Source organism: Gallus gallus, chromosome 16, assembly GCF_016699485.2.
Source record: "Gallus gallus isolate bGalGal1 chromosome 16, bGalGal1.mat.broiler.GRCg7b, whole genome shotgun sequence".
NCBI classification, from domain to species: Eukaryota; Metazoa; Chordata; class Aves; order Galliformes; family Phasianidae; genus Gallus; species Gallus gallus.
Genome location: NC_052547.1, coordinates 2,308,206 through 2,333,663, shown reverse-complemented (window position 1 = coordinate 2,333,663; position 25,458 = coordinate 2,308,206). Strand labels below are relative to the sequence as shown.

Below are 25,458 nucleotides of genomic sequence, written 5' to 3'. Positions count from 1 at the left end.
GCCCCTATAGAACCCCCCATTACCCTGCAGTGCCATTACCCCTATAGGCCCCCCCCTTCTTGCCCATATAGGACCCCCCCATTGCCCTGCGGTGCCATTGCCCTATAGGACCCCCCCCTTATTGCCCATATAGGAACCCCCCATACCCTGCGGTGCCGTTGCCCCCTATAGGACCCCCCCTCATACCCTGTAGTGTTATTGCCCCTATAGGATCCCCCATGGCCCTGCAGTGCTACTATGCCCCAATAGGACCCCCCCCCATTGCCTCTATATGACCCCCCCCGAAGATCCTAAAGTGCCATTACCCTATAGGACCCCCCCCCCCCCATTGCCCTACAGTGCCATTACCCCTTATGAGACCCCAACCCCAATACCCGCGCGGTGCTATTGCCCTATAAGAACCCCCCCCATTGCCCTATAGGGACCCCCCCTTGCCCCTACAGACCCCCCCCATTGCCCCATAGACCGCCTCTCATTGCCCCTATAGGACTTCCCCATTACCCCTGTAGGCACCCCCATTGCCCCTATAAGCCCCCATTGCCCCTATAGGACCCCCCATTGCCCCTATATGACCCCCACCCATTACCCCTATAGGAGCCCCCCCCTTGCCCCTATAGGACCCCTCCATTGCTCCTACAGACCCCCTCATTGCCCCTATAGGACCCCCCCATTGCCCTATTATGACCCCCACCCATTACCCCTATAGGAGCCCCCCGTTGTCCCTATAGGACGCCCCCATTGCCGCTTATATGACCCCTCCTGTCCCCCCTATAGACCCCCTCATGCCCTATAGGACTCCCCCATTACCCCTATAGGACCCCCCCATTGCCCTATGCCCCCCGCGCCCCTATAGAACCCCACCATTGCCCCTACAGACCCCCTTATTACCCCTATAGGATCCCCCCATTGCCCCTATAGGGACCCCCCCCCGCCCCTGTAGACCCCCCATTGCCCCTATAGACCCCCCCTTGCCCCTATAGTCCCCCCCTGCCCCATAGAGTCCCTCATTGCCCCTATAGACCCCCTCTCATTGCCCCTATATGACCCCCACCCATTACCCCTTATATGACCCCCACCCATTACCCCTATAGGACCCCCCCCCCCTGCCCCTATAGACCCTCCATTGCCCTATAGGACCCCCCCATTGCCCCTAAGAGCCCCCCATTGCCCCATAGACCCCTCTCATTGCCCCTATAGGACTTCCCCATTACCCCTGTAGGCACCCCCCATTGCCCCTATAGCCCCCAGTGCCCCTATAGGACTCCCCCATTGCCCCCTTGTATGACCCCCCCCCACTGCCCCTATAGAGCCCCCCATTGCCCCTATAGGACCCCCCCATTGCCCCTATAGACCCCCTCTCATTGCCCTATAGGACCCCTCATAGCCCCTATAGAGCCCCCCCATTGCCCCTTATATGACCCCCCCCGCCCCTGTAGCCCCCCCCCGCCCTTTTAGGCTCCCCTCATTGCCCCTATAGGACTCCCCCATTGCCCCTTGTATGACCCCCCCCTGCCCCTATAGACCCCCTCATTGCCCCTATAGGACCCCTCCATTGCCCCTATAGCCCCCATTGCCCCTATAGCCCCCCCCCCACCCCTATAGGCTCCCCCCATTGCCCCTATATGACCCCCACCCATTACCCCCTATAGGACCCCCCCATTGCCCCTATAGCCCCCCCCCATTGCCCCCTATAGCCCCCCCCGCCCCTATAGACCCCCCCATTGCCCCTATAGGACTCCCCCATCGCCCCTATAGGCCCCCCCACCCCCTATAGGCCCCCCCTCATTGCCCCTATAGGACCCCTCCATGCCCCTATAGCCCCCATTGCCCTATAGGACCCCCCCACCCCCTATAGCCCCCCCCCGCCCCCTATAGACCCCCCCACTGCCCCTATAGACCCCCCCCCGCCCCTATAGGACCCCCCATTGCCCCTATAGACCCCCCCTGCCCCTATAGAGCCCCTCATTGCCCCTATAGCCCCCCATTGCCCCTATAGGACCCCACCCCCGCCCCTATAGGACCCCCCATTGCCCCTATAGGACTCCCCCATTGCCCTATATGACCCCCCCCATTGCTCCTATAGCCCCCATTGCCCACCCATTGCCCCCCACCTCAGTCATTACAACGCTCTGACCCCCCCCCCCCCCCCCCCCCCCCCCCCCCCCGCCCCCCCCCCCCCCCCCCGCTGTGCTCTTTGGGCCCCTCTCTGTGCTCCGCCCCCCCCCGCCCTTCTGTGCCCGCTGCTATTTATGGCCCGCGGCGCTGCAGCTGCCGGGGGGGCACCGCGGCCATGTCGGGCCGTGCGGAGGGGGCCGCCCCCAAACCCCCCCCCCCTCCTCCGCCCCCAAACCCCCCCCCCCGCCCCCCATCCCCGCCCGGCTCCGCTTTCAGCCCCGCGGGGTCTCCACCCGCCCGACCCGCAGCGCTCTGAGCCCCCGTTTGGACCCATTGACGGTATCGGGGGGGGGTCTTTTTGGGGGGGGGGGGGGCGCACAATGTGACCTTGGGACGGCCGGGAGCGCCTATGGGGCGGCAACGCAGACGGGGGGGCCCACAGCCGCGCCCCACAACTGCAGCCATAGGTGGGAGCCCCACAACTGCGCCCCATAGCTGTGAGCCCCACAACTGCGCCCCATAACTGCACCCCGTCACTGTGAGCCCATAACTGCACCCCCCAACTGCACCCCACAACCGCAGCCCATAGCTGTGAGCCCCACAGCTGCGCCCCATAACTGCAGCCCCACAACTGCAGCTCATAGATGGGAGCCCCACAACTGCGCCCCCATAACTGCACCCCATCACTGCGCCCCATAGCTGTGAGCCCCACAACCTGCGCCCCATTGCTGTACCCCAAAACCGCAGCCCATAGCTGTGAGCCCCACAACTGCGCCCCATAACTGCACCCCATCACTGCGCCCCATAGCTGTGACCCCACAACTGCGCCCCACAAACTGCAGCTCATAGATGTGAACCCCACAACTGCGCCCCCATAACTGCACCCCCTCACTGTGAGCCCCACAACTGCAAGCCCATAGGTGGGAGCCCCACAGCTGCACCCCATAACTGCACCCCACAACTGCAGCTCATAGCTGTGAGCCCCACAACTGCTCCCCATCACTGTGAGCCCCATAACTGCGCCCCACAACTGCAGCCCATAGGTGGGAGCCCCACAGCTGCACCCCATAACTGCACCCCACAACTGCAGCTCATAGATGGGAGCCCCACCAACTGCGCCCCACAACTGCAGCCCATAGCTGTGAGCCCCATAACTGCGCCCCATAGCTGCAGCTCATAGCTGTGAGCCCCACAGCTGCGCCCCACAACTGCAGCCCATCACTGTGAGCCCCACAACTGCGCCCCATAATTGCGCCCCACAACTGCAGCTCATCACTGTAAGCCCCACAACTGCGCCCCACAACTGCAACCCATAGGTGGGAGCCCCACAGCTGCACCCCATAACTGCACCCCACAACTGCAGCTCATAGGTGGGAGCCCCACAACTGCGCCCCATAGCTGTGAGCCCCACAACTGCGCCCCATTGCTGTACCCCACAACCGCAGCCCATAGGTGGGAGCCCCACAACTGCGCCCCATAACTGCACCCCCTCACTGTGAGCCACATAACTGCACCCCATAACTGTGCCCCATAGCTGTGAGCCCCACAACTGCACCCCACAACTGTGAGCCCCACAACTGCACCCCACAACTGCAGCTCATAGATGGGAGCCCCACAACTGCGCCCCATTGCTGCACCCCATAACTGCACCCCATAGCTGTGAGCCCCACAACTGCGCCCCATCGCTGCACCCCACAACTGCAGCCCATAGATGGGAGCCCCACAACTGCACCCCATCACTGTGAGCCCCACAACTGCGCCCCATAATTGCAGCCCATAGATGGGAGCCCCACAACTGCACCCCATAACTGCACCCCATCACTGTGAGCCCCACAACTGCACCCCACAACTGCACCCCACGTGTGGGGCAGCGGCTCCATGCCATGCAGTGCCGTGCAGTGCCGTGCAGTGCAGCTCTATGCAGCGCCGTGCAGCTCAGTGCAGTGCAGCAGTGCAGCTCAGTGCAGCTCAGAGCCATGCAGCTCAGTGCAGTGCAGCTCAGTGCAGTGCAGCAGTGCAGCTCAGTGCAGTGCAGCTCAGTGCAGTGCAGCAGTGCAGCTCAGTGCAGTTCATTGCAGCTCAATGCAGCTCAGTGCAGCTCAGCACCATGCAGCCCATTGCAGCCCATTGCATCCCATAGCAGCCCCTTGCAGCTCATTGCAGCCCACTGCAGCCCCTTGCAGCTCATTGCACTCCACTGCAGCCCATTGCAGCTCATTGCAGCCCATTGCATCTCACTGCAGCCCATAGGAGCCCATTGCATCTCACTGCAGCCCATAGCAGCCCATTGCAGCCCCTTGCAGCCCACTGCAGCTCAATGCAACTCCGTGCAGCTCAGTGCATCCCATAGCAGCCCAAAGCAGCTCAATGCAGCCCACTGCATCCCATTGCATCCCACTGCAGCCCATTGCAGCCCCTTTGCAGCCCAGCACTTTGCAGCTCGGTGTGATGCAGCTCAATGCAGCTCAGTGCAATGCAGCCCATTGCACCCCCCTGCAGCTCAATGCAGCCCTTTGCAGCCCATTGCGGCTCAGTGCGATGCAATGCAGCTCAGTGCATCCATTGCAGCCCACGGCAGCTCAGTGCAATGCAGCTCAGTGCAGCCCACAGCAGCTCAGTGTCATTCATTGCAGCTCAATGCAGCTCAGCATCGTGCAGTCCATTGCAGCTCAGTGCAGCGCAGCTCATTGCAGCCCATTGCAGCTCAGTGCAGCTCAGTGCATCCCATTGCAGCTCAATGCATCCCACTGCAGCTCAATGCATCCCATTGCAGCCCATAGCAGCTCATTGTAGCCCATCACAGCTCAATGCAGCTCAGTGCAGTCCATTGCAGCCCATAGCAGCTCAATGCAACTCAGCGCCGCTCAGCACCATTGCAGCTCAATGCAGCTCAGTGCAGCTCAGTGCAGCCCATAGCCCCCCATGGCCCTCCATAGCACCCCACAGCCCCCCATATCACCCCATATTATCTCACAGCCCCCCATATCACCCCATATCCCCCCACAGCCCCCCATAGCCCCCCATATGACCCCACAGCCCCCCATAGCCCCCTATATAACCTCACAGCCCCCCACATCCCCCCTTATCCCCCCTTATCCCCCCATATCCCCCCATAGCCCCCCATCCCCCCCCCACATCCCCCATATGACCTCATAGCCCCCCCATATCACCCCATATTATCTCACAGCCCCCCATAGCCCCCCCATAGCCCCCCCACAGCCCCCCATATCACCCCATATCACCCCACAGCCCCCCATATCACTCCATATCCCCCCCATAGCCCCCCATATTATCTCACAGCCCCCCATATCCCCCCATACCCCCCCATAGCCCCCCATATCACCCCACAGCCCCCCATATGACCTCACAGCCCCCCATATCCCCCCATCCCCCCCCACAGCCCCCATATCCCCCCATATGACCCCACAGCCCCCCCACAGCCCCCATATCCCCCCATATCCCCCCCACAGCCCCCCATAGCCCCCTATATGACCTCACAGTCCCCCATATCCCCCCACAGCCCCCCATATCACCCCATATTATCTCACAGCCCCCCATATCCCCCCACAGCCCCCATATCCCCCCATATGACCTCACAACCCCCCATCCCCCCCCACAGCCCCCCATATCCCCCCATATCACCCCATATTATCTCACAGCCCCCCATAGCCCCCCATGAGCCCCCCCACAGCCCCCCATATCACCCCATATCACCCCACAGCCCCCCATATCACTCCATATCCCCCCCATAGCCCCCCATATTACCTCACAGCCCCCCATATCCCCCCATCCCCCCCCACAGCCCCCCATAGCCCCCCATATGACCTCACAACCCCCCATCCCCCCCCCACAGCCCCCCATATCCCCCCATATCACCCCATATTATCTCACAGCCCCCCATAGCCCCCCATAGCCCCCCCACAGCCCCCCATAATCACCCCACAGACCCCCATATCACTCCATATCCCCCCCACAGCCCCCCATATGACCTCACAACCCCCCATATCCCCCCATCCCCCCCACAGCCCCCCACAGCCCCCCATCCCCCCCCCCCACAGCCCCCCATATCCCCCCATAGCCCCCCATATCACCCCATATCCCCCCATAGCCCCCCATATCACCCCACAGCCCCCCATATGACCTCACAGCCCCCCATATCCCCCCCCACAGCCCCCCATATCACCCCACAGACCCCCATATCACTCCATATCCCCCCCACAGCCCCCCATATGACCTCACAACACCCCATATCCCCCCATCCCCCCCACAGCCCCCCATATCCCCCCATACCCCCCCACAGCCCCCCATATCCCCCCATAGCCCCCCATATCACCCCATATCCCCCCATAGCCCCCCATATCACCCCACAGCCCCCCATATGACCTCACAGCCCCCCATATCCCCCCCCACAGCCCCCCATATCCCCCCATATCCCCCCATATGACCTCACAGCCCCCCATAGCCCCCTATATGACCTCACAGTCCCCCATATGACCTCACAGCCCCCCATATCCCCCCCATATCCTCCCCACTTCCCCCCATATCACCCCATATCCCCCCCACAGCCCCCCCATAACCCCCCATATGACCTCACAACCCCCCATCCCCCCCCCCACAGCCCCCCATATCCCCCCATATCACCCCATATTATCTCACAGCCCCCCATAGCCCCCCATACCCCCCCACAGCCCCCCCATATCCCCCCCCACAGCCCCCCCATATCCCCCCATCCCCCCCCACAGCCCCCCATATCCCCCCATACCCCCCCACAGCCCCCATACCCCCCCCCCACCCCCCCCCCCCCCCCCCCCCCCGCCGCCCCTCCCCCCCCCGTTGCAGTCAGCGGGCGGTGCGGCGGTGACCCCCCGCCTCAGTGGGCGCCGCTCCAACCCCGCGTGACTCCGCGCCCCCCCCGCGCTGACGCCGCCCCGGAACGGCCGCGGAGCGTCACAGAACGGCGCGGCGGCGGCGGACGGCGGTGGGGGCGGTGGGGGCGGTCGGAGCAGTGCGGGCGGTACGGCGCTATACGGCACAATACGGTACATACGGCGCTATACGGCACAATACGGTACATACGGCGCTATACGGCACAATACGGTACATACGGCGCTATACGGCACAATACGGTACATACGGCGCTATACGGCACAATACGGTACATACGGCGCTATACGGAACAATACGGTACCATAGGGCACAATAGGGCACAATAGGGCACAATGGGGCACAATAGGGCACAATGGGGCGCAATAGGGCCCCATACGGCACTATACGGCACAATAGGGCACAATGGGGCACAATAGGGCACAATGGGGCACAATACGGCCCCATACGGCACAATACGGCACTATATGGCACAATGGGGCGCAATAGAGCACAATGGGGCGCAATAGGGCACAATGGGACACAATGGGGCACAATGGGGCGCAATAGGGCACAATGGGGCACAATAGGGCACAATGGGGCACAATGGGGCACAATACGGCCCCATACGGCACAATACGGCACTATATGGCACAATGGGGCGCAATAGGGCACAATGGGGCGCAATAGGGCACAATGGGGCACAATGGGGCACAATACGGCCCCATACGGCACAATAGGGCACAATGGGGCACAATAGGGCCCCATACGGCACTATACGGCACAATAGGGCACAATGGGGCGCAATAGGGCACAATAGGGCACAATAGGGCACAATGGGGCACAATAGGGCACAATAGGGCACAATGGGGCACAATAAGGCACAATGGGGCACAATGGGGCACAATAGGGCACAATGGGGCACAATACGGTACCATACGGCCCCATACAGTGCAATGGGGCACAATGGGGCACAATAGGGCACAATACGGTACCATACAGCACAATACGGCACTATATGGCACAATGGGGCGCAATAGGGCACAATAGGGCACAATGGGGCACAATGGGGCACAATGGGGCACAATAGGGCACAATAGGGCACAATGGGGCACAATGGGGCACAATGGGGCACAATAGGGCACAATGGGGCACAATGGGGCACAATAGGGCACAATGGGGCACAATGGGGCACAATGGGGCGCAATAGGGCACAATAGGGCACGATGGGGCACAATGGGGCACAATGGGGCACAATGGGGCGCAATAGGGCACAATAGGGCACAATAGGGCACAATGGGGCACAATGGGGCACAAAAGGGCACAATGGGGCACAATACGGCCCCATACGGCACAATACGGCACTATATGGCACAATGGGGCGCAATAGGGCACAATGGGGCGCAATAGGGCACAATGGGACACAATGGGGCACAATGGGGCGCAATAGGGCACAATGGGGCACAATAGGGCACAATGGGGCACAATGGGGCACAATACGGCCCCATACGGCACAATACGGCACTATATGGCACAATGGGGCGCAATAGGGCACAATGGGGCGCAATAGGGCACAATGGGGCACAATGGGGCACAATACGGCCCCATACGGCACAATAGGGCACAATGGGGCACAATAGGGCCCCATACGGCACTATACGGCACAATAGGGCACAATGGGGCGCAATAGGGCACAATAGGGCACAATAGGGCACAATGGGGCACAATAGGGCACAATAGGGCACAATGGGGCACAATAAGGCACAATGGGGCACAATGGGGCACAATAGGGCACAATGGGGCACAATACGGTACCATACGGCCCCATACAGTGCAATGGGGCACAATGGGGCACAATAGGGCACAATACGGTACCATACAGCACAATACGGCACTATATGGCACAATGGGGCGCAATAGGGCACAATAGGGCACAATGGGGCACAATGGGGCACAATGGGGCACAATAGGGCACAATAGGGCACAATGGGGCACAATGGGGCACAATGGGGCACAATAGGGCACAATGGGGCACAATGGGGCACAATAGGGCACAATGGGGCACAATGGGGCACAATGGGGCGCAATAGGGCACAATAGGGCACGATGGGGCACAATGGGGCACAATGGGGCACAATGGGGCGCAATAGGGCACAATAGGGCACAATAGGGCACAATGGGGCACAATGGGGCACAAAAGGGCACAATGGAGCACAATACGGCCACATACGGCACTATACGGCACAATAGGGCACAATGGGGCACAATAGGGCACAATGGGGCACAATGGGGCACAATAGGGCGCAATAGGGCACAATAGGGCACAATGGGGCACAGTGGGGCACAATGGGGCACAATGGGGCACAATAGGGCACAAAAGGGCACCATAGGGCACAATAGGGCACAATGGGGCACAATGGGGCACAATACGGCCCCATACGGCACAATAGGGCACAATGGGGCACAATGGGGCACAATAGGGCATAATAGGGCACAATGGGGCACAATGGGGCACAATAGGGCACAATGGGGCACAATACGGTACCATACGGCCCCATACGGCACAATAGGGCACAATGGGGCACAATGGGGCACAATAGGGCACAAAAGGGCACAATGGGGCACAATACGGTACCATACGGCCCCATACGGCGCAATGGGGCACAATGGGGCACAATAGGGCACAATGGGGCACAATACGGCACAATGGGGCACAATAGGGCACAATGGGGCACAATGGGGCACAATAGGGCACAATGGGGCACAATGGGGCACAATACGGCACAATAGGGCACAATGGGGCGCAATGGGGCACAATGGGGCACAATAGGGCGCAATGGGGCGCAATGGGGCACAATAGGGCACAATAGGGCACAATACGGTACCATACGGCACAATAGGGCACAATGGGGCACAATAGGGCACAATGGGGCACAATAGGGCACAATAGGGCACAATGGGGCACAATAAGGCACAATGGGGCACAATAGGGCACAATGGGGCACAATGGGGCACAATAGGGCACAATGGGGCACAATACGGTACCATACGGCCCCATACAGTGCAATGGGGCACAATGGGGCACAATAGGGCACAATGGGGCACCATACGGCACAATAGGGCACAATACGGTACCATACAGCACAATACGGCACTATATGGCACAATGGGGCGCAATAGGGCGCAATAGGGCACAATGGGGCACCATAGGGCACAATGGGGCACAATAGGGCACAATGGGGCACAATGGGGCACAATACGGCCCCATACGGCACAATAGGGCACAATGGGGCACAATAGGGCACAATGGGGCACAATGGGGCACAATGGGGCACAATAGGGCACAATGGGGCACAATACAGCCCCATACGGCACTATACGGCACAATAGGGCACAATAGGGCACAGTGCACAGCAGTGACAGAGGACAATATGGCACTATAGGGCACAATAGGGCACAATACGGTCCCATACGGCACAATACAGCACAGCGAGAGCAATACGGAGCAGTGCAGAGCTGTGAGACCGGTATAGACCGGTATAGACCAGTACAGACCAGTACAGACCGGTACAGACCAGTACAGACCAGTACAGACCAGTGTACACCAGTACAGACCAGTGCAGACCGGTACAGACCAGTGAGACTAGTGCAGACTGGTATAGACCAGTACAGACCAGTACAAACCGGTACAGACCAGTACAGACCAGTGCAGAGCAGTAGAGACCAGTACAGACCAGTACAGATCGGTACAGACCGGTATAGACCAATGCAGACCAGTGAGACCAGTACAGACCAGCACAGACTGGTACAAACTGGTACAGACCAGTGCAGACCATTACAGACTGGTACAGACCAGTAGAGACCAGTGCAGACCAGTACAGACCGGTACAGACCAGCACAGACCGGTACAGACCAGTGCAGACCAGGGAGCCCAGTGCAGACCGGTATAGACCAGTACAGACCAGTAGAGACCAGTGCAGACCAGTATAGACTGGTACAGACCAGTGCACACCAGTGAGACCGGTGAGACCAGTACAGACCAATGCAGACTGGTACAGACCAGTACAGACCAGTGCAGACCAGTACAGACCGGTACAGACCGGTACAAACCTGTACAGACCAGTACAGATCAGTGCAGAGCAGTAGAGACCAGTACAGACCGGTACAGACCGGTAAAGACCAGTACAGACCAGTGCAGACCAGTGAGACCAGTACAGACCAGTGCAGACCAGTACAGACGAGTACAGACCAGTGAGACCAGTACAGACTGGTACAAACTGGTACAGACCGGTACAGACCAGTACAGACCAGTGAGCCCAGCACAGCACAGTGTGTCCCACTGCCATCCCAGTCCCATCCCACTGCGTCCCAGTACAGCCCAGTCCAGCCCACCTCCATCCCAGTCCCATCCCAGTCCACCCCATTCCCATCTCAATCCCATCCCACCTCCATCCCATTCCCAATCCCATCCCAGTCCATCCCATTCCCATCCCAGTCCCATCCCAGCCCATCCCATTCCATCCCACTCCATCCCATTCCCATCCCAGTCCATTCCACCTCCATCCCATTCCCATCCCAGTCCCATCCCAGTCCATCCCACTCCCATCCCAGTCCATCCCATTCCCACCCCACCCCATCCCATCTCCATCCCATCCCATCCCATTCCCATCGCAGTCCATCCCAGTTTCATCCCACCCCATCCCACCCCATCCCATCCCATCCCAGTCCATCCCAGTCCATCCCATCCCACCCCATCCCATCCCAGTCCATCCCAGTTTCATCCCACCCCACCCCATCCCATCCCAGTCCATCCCATCTCCATCCCAGTCCATCCCACCCCATCCCATCCCATTCCATCCCAGTCCATCCCAGCTCCATCCCACCCCATCCCATCCCATCCCATTCCATCCCAGTCCATCCCACCCCATCCCATCCCATCCCATCCCATTCCATCCCAGTCCATCTCAGTCCATCCCATTCCATCCCAGTCCACCCCATCCCACCCCATCCCATCGCAGTCCATCCCATCTCCATCCCATCTCCATCCCAGTCCATCCCATCCCATCCCACCCCATCCCATCCCATCTCCATCCCAGTCCATCCCATTCCCACCCCACCCCATCCCATCTCCATCCCATCTCCATCCCAGTCCATCCCAGCTCCATCCCACCCCACCCCATCCCATCTCCATCCCAGTCCATCCCAGTCCACCCCATCCCACCCCATCCCATCCCATCCCATCCCATCCCATCCCATCCCATCCATCCCAGTCCATCCCAGTCCATCTCCATCCCATCCCAGTCCATCCCATTCCCATCCCAGTCCATCCCATCTCCATCCCAGTCCATCCCAGTCCATCCCAGTCCACCCCATCCCACCCCACCCCACCGCACCCCATCCCATCTCCATCCCATCCCATCCCAGTCCATCCCAGTCCATCCCATCTCCATCCCAGTCCATCCCAGTCCATCCCATTCCCATCCCAGTCCATCCCAGCTCCATCCCACCCCATCCCATCCCATCCCATCCCATCCCAGTCCATCCCATTCCATCCCATTCCACCCCATTCCATCCCAGTCCATCCCAGTCCATCCCATCTCCATCGCAGTCCATCCCAGTCCATCCCAGTCCCATCCCATCTCCACCCCAGTCCATCTCAGTCCATCCCAGCTTCATCCCAGTCCATCCCATTCCCACCCCACCCCATCCCAGCTCCATCCCATCCCACCCCACCCCATCTCCATCCCATCTCCATCCCATCCCAGTCCATCCCAGTCCATCCCATTCCCACCCCAGTCAATCGCAGTCCATCCCACCCCACCCCACCGCACCCCATCCCATCTCCATCCCATCCCATCCCATCCCATCCCAGTCCATCCCAGTGCATCCCTTTCCCACCCCACCCCATCCCATCTCCATCCCATCTCCATCCCATTCATCCCAGTCCCATCCCAGTCCATCCCAGTCCTTCTCAGTCCATCCCATTCCAACAACAGTCCCAGTCCATCCCATTCCCACCCCATCCCATCCCATCCCATCCCAGTCCATCCCATTCCATCCCAGTCCATCCCATCTCCATCCCATTCCCATCCCATTCCCACCCCATCCCATCCCAGTCCATCCCATCTCCATCCCAGTCCATCCCAGTCCACCCCATCCCATCCCATCCCAGTCCATCCCAGTCCATCCCATCCCACCCCATCCCATCCCAGTCCATCCCAGTTTCATCCCACCCCACCCCATCCCATCCCAGTCCATCCCATCTCCATCCCAGTCCATCCCATTCCATCCCAGTCCATCCCAGTCCATCCCCATCCCATCGCAGTCCATCCCATCTCCATCCCATCTCCATCCCAGTCCATCCCAGTCCATCCCATCCCACCCCATCCCATCCCAGTCCATCCCAGCTCCATCCCAGTCCATCCCAATCCATCCCATTCCATCCCAGTCCATCCCAGTCCACCCCATCCCACCCCACCCTATCCCATCTCCATCCCATCTCCATCCCAGTCCATCCCACCCCATCCCATCCCATTCCATCCCAGTCCATCCCAGCTCCATCCCACCCCATCCCATCCCATCCCAGTCCATCCCAGTCCACCCCATCCCACCCCATCCCATCCCATCCCATCCCATCCCATTCCATCCCAGTCCATCTCAGTCCATCCCATTCCATCCCAGTCCACCCCATCCCACCCCATCCCATCGCAGTCCATCCCATCTCCATCCCATCTCCATCCCAGTCCATCCCATCCCATCCCACCCCATCCCATCCCATCTCCATCCCAGTCCATCCCATTCCCACCCCACCCCATCCCATCTCCATCCCATCTCCATCCCAGTCCATCCCAGTCCATCCCATTCCCACCCCAGTCAATCGCAGTCCATCCCATTCCCATCCCAGTCCATCCCAGCTCCATCCCACCCCACCCCATCCCATCTCCATCCCAGTCCATCCCAGTCCACCCCATCCCACCCCATCCCATCCCATCCCATCCCATCCCAGTCCATCCCAGTCCATCTCCATCCCATCCCAGTCCATCCCAGTCCATCTCAGTCCATCCCATCTCCATCCCAGTCTATCCCAGTCCATCCCAGTCCATCCCAGTCCACCCCATCCCACCCCATCCCATCCCATTCCCATCCCACTCCATCCCAGTCCCATCCCAGTCCATCCCAGTCCATCCCAGTCCATCTCCATCCCATCCCAGTCCATCCCAGTCCATCTCAGTCCATCCCATCTCCATCCCAGTCTATCCCAGTCCATCCCATCCCATCCCAGTCCATCCCATCTCCATCGCAGTCCATCCCAGTCCATCCCATCTCCATCCCAGTCCATCCCATCCCATCCCAGTGCATTCCATTCCCACCCCACCCCATCCCATCTCCATCCCAGTCCATCCCATTCCCATCCCATCCCATCCCACCCCACCCCACCCCATCCCATCCCAGTCCACCCCATCTCCATCCCAGTCCATCCCAGTCCATCCCATCCCATCCCATCCCACCCCATCCCATCCCAGTCCATCCCATTCCCACCCCACCCCACCCCATCCCACCCCATCCCAGCTCCATCCCATCCCATCCCATCCCAGTCCATCCCATTCCATCCCATCTCCATCCCATTCCCACCCCACCCCACCCCATCCCACCCCATCCCAGCTCCATCCCATCCCATCTCCATCCCAGTCCATCCCATCCCACCCCACCCCACCCCATCCCATCCCACCCCATCCCACCCCACCGCACCCCACCGCAGCCCACGCGGTGCCGCGCTGTGCCCGCAGGTTCCCCCGCCGCCATGGCCGAAGCCCACCAGGCCGTTGCCTTCCAGTTCACGGTCACCCCGGAGGGGCCGCACTTCCAGCTGAGCCGGGAGGCGCTGCAGCACCTTTACCTGCTGGGCGTCGCCAGCTGGAAGAAACGCCTCGTCAGGGCCAAGGTGGGCCGCAGGGGGCGCTGCATGGGGGATAGGGGGCGGTATGTGGCCATAGGGGGGGATATATGGCCATAGGGGGCGATATATGGCCATAGGGGGCGATATATGGCCATAGGGCGGGATATATGGCCATAGGGGGCGCTGTATGGCCATAGGGGGGGATATATGGCCATAGGGGGCGGTATATGGCCATAGGGCGGGATATATGGCCATAGGGGGCGATATATGGCCATAGGGGGCGATATATGGGGGATAGGGGGTGATATACGGCCATAGGGGGCGATTTATGGGGGATAGGGGGTGATATATGGCCATAGGGGGCTATATATGGGGGATAGGGGGTGATATATGGCCATAGGGGGCGATATATGGGGGATAGGGGGGGATATATGGCCATAGGGGGCGATATGTGGCCATAGGGGGTGATATATGGCCATAGGGGGCGATATGTGGCCATGGGGGGGGGGGAAAGGCCATAGGGGGCGATATGTGGCCATAGGGGGCGATATATGGCCATAGGGGGCGGTATATGGCCATGGGGGGGCGGTATATGGCGATAGGGGGGGATATATGGCCATAGGGGGCGATATATGGGGGATAGGGAGTGATATATGGCCATAGGGGGCGATATATGGCCATAGGGGGCGGTATATGGCCATAGGGGGCGATATATGGCCATAGGGGGCCATACAGGGCGATATATGGGGATAGGGGGCGATATATGGCCATAGGGGGGGATATATGGCCATAGGGGGCGATATATGGGGATAGGGGGGCGGTATATCACGATAGGGGGCGATATATGGCCATAGGGGGCGATATATGGGGGATAGGGGGCGATATATGGCCATTGGGGGCGATATATGGGGGATAGGGGGTGATATATGGCCATAGGGGGCGATATATGGGGGATAGGGGGTGATATATGGCCATAGGGGGCGATATATGTGGGATAGGGGGTGATATATGGCCAAAGGGGCGATATATGGGGGATAGGGGGTGATATATGGCCATAGGGGGCAATATATGGGGGATAGGGGGGGATATATGGCCATAGGGGGCGATATATGGCGATAGGGGGGCGGTATATGGCGAAAGGGGGGATATATGGCCATAGGGGGCGATATATGGGGGATAGGGGGTGATATATGGCCATAGGGGGTGATATATGGGGGATAGAGGGCGATAGGGGGTGATATATGGGGGATAGGGGGCGATATATGGAAAGAGGGGGCGATATATGGGGATATGGGGCCATAGGGGGCAATATATGGGGGATAGGGGGTGATAGAGGGCGATATATGGGGGATAGGGGGTGATATATGGCAATAGAGGGCGGTATATGGCGATATATGGGGTGATGTATGGCCATAGGGGGCAATATATGGCCAGAGGGGGCGGTGTATGGCCATAGGGGGTGATATGTGGGGTATAGGGGGCGATATATGGGGATAGGGGGCGATATATAGGGATAGGGGGCCATAGGGGGCGATATATGGGGCATAGGGGGCAATATATGGGGATAGGGGGCCATAGGGGGTGATATATGTGGGATAGGGGGCGGTATATGGGGATAGGGGGTGATATATGGCCATAGGGGGCGATATATGGCCATAGGGGGCGATATATGGCCATAGGGGGCGATATATAGGGATAGGGGGCGATATATGGCCATAGGGGGCGATATATGGGGGATAGGGGGCAATATATGGGGATAGGGGGTAATAGGGGGCGATATATGGGGATAGGGGGCGATAGGGGGCGATATATGGGGATAGGGGGCGGTATATAGGGATAGGGGGCCATAGGGGGTGATATATGGAGACGGGGCAAAAGGGGCGATATATGGGCATAGCGGGCGATATATGGGGATGGGGGCGATATATGGGGATAGGGGGCGATAGGGGGCGTTATATGGGGGATATGGGGCAATAGGTGGCGATATATGGGGTGCTGTGTGTCGCTATGTGCCCCTATGGGTCCCTATGTGTCCCTATGGGTCCCTGTGTGTCCCTATGGCTCCCTATGGGTCCCTGTGTGTCCCTATGGGTCCCTATGTGTCCCTATGGGTCCCTGTGTGTCCCTATGGCTCCCTATGGGTCCCTGTGTGTCCCTATGGGTCCCTATGTGTCCCTATGGCTCCCTATGGGTCCCTATGTGTCCCTATGGGTCCCTGTGTGTCCCTATGGCTCCCTATGGGTCCCTATGTGTCCCTATGTGTCCCTATGGCTCCCTACGTGTCCCTATGGCTCCCTACGTGTCCCTATGTGTCCCTATGGCTCTCTATGGGTCCCTATGGGTCCCTATGTGTCCCTATGGGTCCCTATGTGTCCCTATGGCTCCCTATGGGTCCCTATGTGTCCCTATGGGTCCCTGTGTGTCCCTATGGCTCCCTATGGGTCCCTATGGGTCCCTATGTGTCCCTATGTGTCCCTATGGCTCCCTATGGCTCCCTATGGGTCCCTATGGGTCCCCGTGTGTCCCTATGTGACCCCATGTGTCCCATGTGTCGCTATGTGTCACTATGGGGCACTGTGGATCTCCATGTGTCCCCATGCGTCCCTATGGACCTCTCTGTCCCCCTTTGTGTCCCTATGGACCCCTATGTCCCCATGTGTCCCTATGGACCCCTATGTCCCCCTATGGAGCTCTATGTCCCTATGTCCCCCTATGGAGCTCTGTGTCCCCATGTGTCCCTATGGACCTCTATGTCCCCATATGTGTCCCTATGTCCCCCTATGTCCCCCTATGGACCTCTATGTCCCCACGTGTCCCTATGGATCTCTATGTCCCCTATGGAGCTCTATGTCCCCATGTGTCCCTATGTCCCTCTATGTCCCCCTATGTCCCTCTCTGTCCCTCGGTGTGTCCCTATGTCCCCCTATGTCCCCCTATGGACCTCTATGTCCCCCTATGGAGCTCTATGTCCCTCTATGTCCCCGTATGTGTCCCTATGGACCTCTGTGTCCCCATGTATGTCCCAATGGGTCGCTCTGTCCCCCCATGTGTCCCTATGTCCCCCTATGTCCCCCTATGTCCCTCTATGTCCCCCTTTGTGTCCCAACGGGTCGCTCTGTCCCCCCATGTGTCCCTATGTCCCTCTCTGTCCTTCTGTGTCCCTATGGACCTCTCTGTCCCCATGTGTGTCTGTATGGACCCCTATGTCCCCCTATGTCCCTCTATGTCCCCCTCTGTGTCGCTATGGACCTCTCTGTCCCTCTGTGTGTCCCTATGGAGCTCAATGTCCCCCTATGGAGCTGTATGTCCCTGTATGTGTCCCTATGGACCTCTCTGTCCCCATGTGTGTCTGTATGGACCCCTATGTCCCCCTATGTCCCCCTATGTCCCCCTATGTCCCCCTCTGTGTCGCTATGTCCCTCTCTGTCCCTCTGTGTGTCCCTATGGAGCTCAATGTCCCCCTATGGAGCTGTATGTCCCTGTATGTGTCCCTATGGACATCTCTGTCCCTCTGTGTGTCCCTATGTCCCTCTATGTCCCCATGTATGTCCCAATGGGTCGCTCTGTCCCCCCATGTGTCCCTATGGACCTCTATGTCCCTCTGTGTCCCTATGGACCTCTGTGTCCCCCTATGTCCCCCTACGGACCTCTCTGTCCCCATGTGTGTCTGTATGGACCCCTATGTCCCTCTATGTCCCCCTCTGTGTCGCTATGGACCTCTCTGTCCCTCTGTGTGTCCCTATGGACCTCTATGTCCCCCTATGTCCCCCTATGTCCCTCTGTGTGTCCCTATGGACCCCTATGTCCCCCTATGGACCTCTATGTGCCCCTTTGTGTCCCTATGGAGCTCTATGTCCCCATGTGTCCCCCTATGTCCCCCTATGGACCTCTATGTCCCTCTGTGTGTCCCTATGGACCTCTGTGTCCCTCTATGTCCCCGTGTATGTCCCAGTGGGTCACTCTGTCCCCCTATGTGTGTCTCTATGTCCCCCTATGTCCCCCTATGTCCCCCTATGGACCTCTGTGTCCCCCTATGTGTCCCTATGTCCCCCTGTGGACCTCCATGTCCCCCTATGTGTCCCTATGTCCCCCTATGTCCCTCTCTGTCCCCGTATGTGTCCCTAAGGAGCTCTATGTCCTCATGTATGTCCCTATGGGCTGCTCTGTCTGTGTGTCCCCGTGTGTCCCTATGGGTGTGCATTGTGCCCCGTGTGTCCCTATGTCCCCCTATGTCCCTCTATGTCCCCCTATGTCCCTCTATGTCCCCATGTATGTCCCAACGGGTCGCTCTGTCCCCCCATGTCCCCCTATGTCCCTCTATGTCCCCCTATGGACCTCTATGTCCCCCTATGGACCTCTATGTCCCCCTATGTCCCTCTATGTCCCTCTGTGTGTCCCTATGGACCCCTATGTCCCCCTATGGACCTCTATGTGCCCCTTTGTGTCCCTATGGAGCTCTATGTCCCCATGTGTCCCCCTATGTCCCCCTATGGACCTCTATGTCCCTCTGTGTGTCCCTATGGACCTCTGTGTCCCTCTATGTCCCCGTGTATGTCCCAGTGGGTCACTCTGTCCCCCTATGTGTGTCTCTATGTCCCCCTATGTCCCCCTATGTCCCCCTATGGACCTCTGTGTCCCCCTATGTGTCCCTATGTCCCCCTGTGGACCTCCATGTCCCCCTATGTGTCCCTATGTCCCCCTATGTCCCTCTCTGTCCCCGTATGTGTCCCTAAGGAGCTCTATGTCCTCATGTATGTCCCTATGGGCTGCTCTGTCTGTGTGTCCCCGTGTGTCCCTATGGGTGTGCATTGTGCCCCGTGTGTCCCTATGTCCCCCTATGTCCCTCTATGTCCCCCTATGTCCCTCTATGTCCCCATGTATGTCCCAACGGGTCGCTCTGTCCCCCCATGTCCCCCTATGTCCCTCTATGTCCCCCTATGGACCTCTATGTCCCCCTATGGACCTCTATGTCCCCCTATGTCCCTCTATGTCCCTCTGTGTGTCCCTATGGACCCCTATGTCCCCCTATGGACCTCTATGTGCCCCTTTGTGTCCCTATGGAGCTCTATGTCCCCATGTGTCCCCCTATGTCCCCCTATGGACCTCTATGTCCCTCTGTGTGTCCCTATGGACCTCTGTGTCCCTCTATGTCCCCGTGTATGTCCCAATGGGTCACTCTGTCCCCCCATGTGTGTCTCTATGTCCCCCCTATGTCCCCCTGTGGACCTCCATGTCCCCCTATGTGTCCCTATGTCCCCCTATGTCCCCCTATGGACCTCTATGTCCCCCTATGTCCCCCTGTGGACCTCCATGTCCCCCTATGTGTCCCTATGTCCCCCTATGTCCCCCTATGGACCTCTATGTCCCCACGTGTCCCTATGGATCTCTATGTCCCCTATGGAGCTCTATGTCCCCGTGTGTCCCTATGTCCCTCTATGTCCCCCTATGTCCCTCTCTGTCCCTCTGTGTGTCCCTATGTCCCCCTATGTCCCCCTATGGAGCTCTATGTCCCCCTATGTCCCTCTATGTCCCCCTATGTGTCCCTATGGACCTCTGTGTCCCCATGTATGTCCCAACGGGTCGCTCTGTCCCCCCATGTGTCCCTATGTCCCCCTATGTCCCCCTATGTCCCTCTATGTCCCCCTTTGTGTCCCAACGGGTCGCTCTGTCCCCCCATGTGTCCCTATGTCCCTCTCTGTCCTTCTGTGTCCCTATGGACCTCTCTGTCCCCATGTGTGTCTGTATGGACCCCTATGTCCCCCTATGTCCCCCTATGTCCCCCTATGTCCCCCTCTGTGTCGCTATGTCCCTCTCTGTCCCTCTGTGTGTCCCTATGGAGCTCAATGTCCCCCTATGGAGCTGTATGTCCCTGTATGTGTCCCTATGGACATCTCTGTCCCTCTGTGTGTCCCTATGTCCCTCTATGTCCCCATGTATGTCCCAATGGGTCGCTCTGTCCCCCCATGTGTCCCTATGGACCTCTATGTCCCTCTGTGTCCCTATGGACCTCTGTGTCCCCCTATGTCCCCCTATGGACCTCTCTGTCCCCATGTGTGTCTGTATGGACCCCTATGTCCCTCTATGTCCCCCTCTGTGTCGCTATGGACCTCTCTGTCCCTCTGTGTGTCCCTATGGAGCTCTATGTCCCCCTATGTCCCCCTATGTCCCTCTGTGTGTCCCTATGGACCCCTATGTCCCCCTATGTCCCTCTATGTCCCTCTGTGTGTCCCTATGGACCCCTATGTCCCCCTATGGACCTCTATGTGCCCCTTTGTGTCCCTATGGAGCTCTATGTCCCCATGTGTCCCCCTATGTCCCCCTATGGACCTCTATGTCCCTCTGTGTGTCCCTATGGACCTCTGTGTCCCTCTATGTCCCCGTGTATGTCCCAATGGGTCACTCTGTCCCCCCATGTGTGTCTCTATGTCCCCCTATGTCCCCCTGTGGACCTCCATGTCCCCCTATGTGTCCCTATGTCCCCCTATGTCCCCCTATGGACCTCTATGTCCCCCTATGTCCCCCTGTGGACCTCCATGTCCCCCTATGTGTCCCTATGTCCCCCTATGTCCCCCTATGGACCTCTATGTCCCCACGTGTCCCTATGGATCTCTATGTCCCCTATGGAGCTCTATGTCCCCGTGTGTCCCTATGTCCCTCTATGTCCCCCTATGTCCCTCTCTGTCCCTCTGTGTGTCCCTATGTCCCCCTATGTCCCCCTATGGAGCTCTATGTCCCCCTATGTCCCTCTATGTCCCCCTATGTGTCCCTATGGACCTCTGTGTCCCCATGTATGTCCCAACGGGTCGCTCTGTCCCCCCATGTGTCCCTATGTCCCCCTATGTCCCCCTATGTCCCTCTATGTCCCCCTTTGTGTCCCAACGGGTCGCTCTGTCCCCCCATGTGTCCCTATGTCCCTCTCTGTCCTTCTGTGTCCCTATGGACCTCTCTGTCCCCATGTGTGTCTGTATGGACCCCTATGTCCCCCTATGTCCCTCTATGTCCCCCTCTGTGTCGCTATGGACCTCTCTGTCCCTCTGTGTGTCCCTATGGAGCTCAATGTCCCCCTATGGAGCTGTATGTCCCTGTATGTGTCCCTATGGACCTCTCTGTCCCCATGTGTGTCTGTATGGACCCCTATGTCCCCCTATGTCCCCCTATGTCCCCCTATGTCCCCCTCTGTGTCGCTATGTCCCTCTCTGTCCCTCTGTGTGTCCCTATGGAGCTCAATGTCCCCCTATGGAGCTGTATGTCCCTGTATGTGTCCCTATGGACATCTCTGTCCCTCTGTGTGTCCCTATGTCCCTCTATGTCCCCATGTATGTCCCAATGGGTCGCTCTGTCCCCCCATGTGTCCCTATGGACCTCTATGTCCCTCTGTGTCCCTATGGACCTCTGTGTCCCCCTATGTCCCCCTATGGACCTCTCTGTCCCCATGTGTGTCTGTATGGACCCCTATGTCCCTCTATGTCCCCCTCTGTGTCGCTATGGACCTCTCTGTCCCTCTGTGTGTCCCTATGGAGCTCTATGTCCCCCTATGTCCCCCTATGTCCCTCTGTGTGTCCCTATGGACCCCTATGTCCCCCTATGTCCCTCTATGTCCCTCTGTGTGTCCCTATGGACCCCTATGTCCCCCTATGGACCTCTATGTGCCCCTTTGTGTCCCTATGGAGCTCTATGTCCCCATGTGTCCCCCTATGTCCCCCTATGGACCTCTATGTCCCTCTGTGTGTCCCTATGGACCTCTGTGTCCCTCTATGTCCCCGTGTATGTCCCAATGGGTCACTCTGTCCCCCCATGTGTGTCTCTATGTCCCCCTATGTCCCCCTATGGACCTCTGTGTCCCCCTATGTGTCCCTATGTCCCCCTGTGGACCTCCATGTCCCCCTATGTGTCCCTATGTCCCCCTATGTCCCCCTATGGACCTCTATGTCCCCACGTGTCCCTATGGATCTCTATGTCCCCTATGGAGCTCTATGTCCCCGTGTGTCCCTATGTCCCTCTCTGTCCCTCTGTGTGTCCCTATGTCCCCCTATGTCCCCCTATGGAGCTCTATGTCCCCCTATGTCCCCCTATGTCCCTCTATGTCCCCCTATGGACCTCCATGTCCCCCTATGTGTCCCTATGTCCCCCTATGTCCCTCTCTGTCCCCGTATGTGTCCCTAAGGAGCTCTATGTCCTCATGTATGTCCCTATGGGCTGCTCTGTCTGTGTGTCCCTATGGGTGTGTATGGGTGTGCATTGTGCCCCGTGTGTCCCTATGGGTGTGCATTGTGCCCCATATGGGTGTGCATTGTGTCCCGTGTGTCCCTATGTCCCCCTATGTCCCCCTATGGACCTCTATGTCCCCATGTATGTCCCAACGGGTTGCTGTGTCCCCCTCTGTGTCCCTATGGCCCTCTCTGTCCCTCTGTGTGTCCCTATGTCCCTCTATGTCCCCCTATGGAGCTCTATGTCCCCCTATGTCCCCCTATGGACCTCTCTGTCCCCATGTGTGTCTGTATGGACCCCTATGTCCCCCTATGTCCCTCTATGTCCCCCTATGTCCCTCTATGTCCCTCTCTGTCCCTCTATGTCCCCCTATGGAGCTCTATGTCCCCCTATGTGTCCCTATGGACCTCTGTGTCCCCCTATGTCCCCCTATGTCCCCCTTTGTGCCTCTATGTCCCCCTCTGTGTCCGTATGGATCTCTATGTCCCCTATGGAGCTCTATGTCCCCATGTTCCCCTATGTCCCTCTCTGTCCCCCTGTGTCCCCCTATGGACCTCCATGTCCCCCTATGGACCTCTATGTCCCCCTATGTCCCTCTCTGTCCCTCTGTGTGTCCCTATGGAGCTCTATGTCCCCCCGTGTGTCTGTATGGGGGTGCATTATGTCCCCCCCCCGCAGAACCGCGTGCTGTGCGGGGTTGCATTGCGTTGCATTGCATTGCATTGCATTGCATTGCATTGCATTGTGTGTCCCCCCCCCCCCCCCCCAGAACCGCGTGCTGTGCGGGGTTGCATTGCATTGCATTGTGTCCCCACATGTCCGTATGGGGGTGCATTGCATTGCATTGCATTGTGTCCCCACATGTCCGTATGGGGGTGCATTGCATTGCATTGCATTGTGTCCCCGTGTGTCTCTATGGGTGTGCATTATGTCCCCCCCCCCCCCCCGCAGAACCGCGTGCTGTGCGGGGTTGCATTGCATTGCATTGCATTGCATTGCAGAACCGCGTGCTGTGCGGGCTGTACCCGGGGTTGCATTGCATTGCATTGCATTGCGTTGCAGAACCGCGTGCTGTGCGGGCTGTACCCGGGGTTGCATTGCACTGCATTGCATTGCATTGCGTTGTATTGCGTTGTAGAACCGCGTGCTGTGCGGGCTGTACCCGGGGTTGCATTGCATTGCATTGCATTGCATTGCATTGCAGAACCGCGTGCTGTGCGGGCTGTACCCGGGGTTGCATTGCATTGCCTTGCATTGCATTGCAGAACCGCGTGCTGTGCGGGCTGTACCCGGGGTTGCATTGCATTGCATTGCATTGCATTGCGTTGCAGAACCGCGTGCTGTGCGGGCTGTATCCGGGGTTGCATTGCATTGCATTGCATTGCATTGCAGAACCGCGTGCTGTGCGGGCTGTACCCGGGGTTGCATTGCATTGCATTGCATTGCATTGTGTCCCCGTGTGTCCGTATGGGGGTGCATTGTGTCCCCCCCCCGCAGAACCGCGTGCTGTGCGGGCTGTACCCGGGGTTGCATTGCGTTGCATTGTGTCCCCGTGTGTCCGTATGGGGGTGCATTGTGTCCCCCCCCCCCCCGCAGAACCGCGTGCTGTGCGGGCTGTACCCGGGGTTGCATTGCATTGCATTGCATTGCATTGCAGAACCGCGTGCTGTGCGGGCTGTACCCGGGGTTGCATTGCATTGCATTGTGTCCGTATGGGGGTGCATTGTGTCCCCCCCGCAGAACCGCGTGCTGTGCGGGCTGTACCCCGGGGTTGCATTGCATTGCATTCCGTTGCAGAACCGCGTGCTGTGCGGGCTGTACCCGGGGTTGCATTGCATTGCATTGCATTGCATTGCATTCCGTTGCAGAACCGCGTGCTGTGCGGGCTGTAACCCGGGGTTGCATTGCATTGCATTGCATTGCATTGCATTGCCATTGCATTGCGTTGCAGAACCGCGTGCTGTGCGGGCTGTACCCGGGGTTGCATTGCATTGCATTCCGTTGCAGAAACCGCGTGCTGTGCGGGGCTGTACCCGGGGGTTGCATTGCATTGCATTGCGTTGCATTGCATTGCAGAACCGCGTGCTGTGCGGGCTGTACCCGGGGTTGCATTGCATTGCATTCCGTTGCAGAACCGCGTGCTGTGCGGGCTGTACCCGGGGTTGCATTGCATTGCATTGCATTGCATTGCATTGCGTTGCAGAACCGCGTGCTGTGCGGGCTGTACCCGATCTCCCCGTCCAGTTGGATGGTGGCGGTGGCGGCCACGGGCGGCGCTCTGTACTGCCGCGTCGATCCCTCCGCGGGGATCATCGGCCGCATCCGCGACGGACTGCCCTGCAGGTGGGGGGGCAATGGGGGGCGGTGGGGGGCAG

The 25,458-nt window shown here is 59.1% G+C and overlaps 1 protein-coding gene across 1 annotated transcript in view; it reads left to right on the top strand.

The window, feature by feature from the left end:
• The first annotated feature begins 2,228 nt into the window (after positions 1–2,228).
• LOC121106914 (carnitine O-palmitoyltransferase 1, muscle isoform-like) overlaps positions 2,229–25,458 on the top strand; it is a 39,573-nt gene continuing 16,343 nt past the window's right edge. Inside the window, exons 1-3 of the mRNA XM_046901514.1 lie at positions 2,229–2,454; positions 14,766–14,920; positions 25,287–25,447. Coding sequence (XP_046757470.1) covers positions 2,250–2,454; positions 14,766–14,920; positions 25,287–25,447 — 521 coding nt within the window. The 5' untranslated portion in view covers positions 2,229–2,249. The remainder of the gene's footprint in view (positions 2,455–14,765; positions 14,921–25,286; positions 25,448–25,458) is intronic.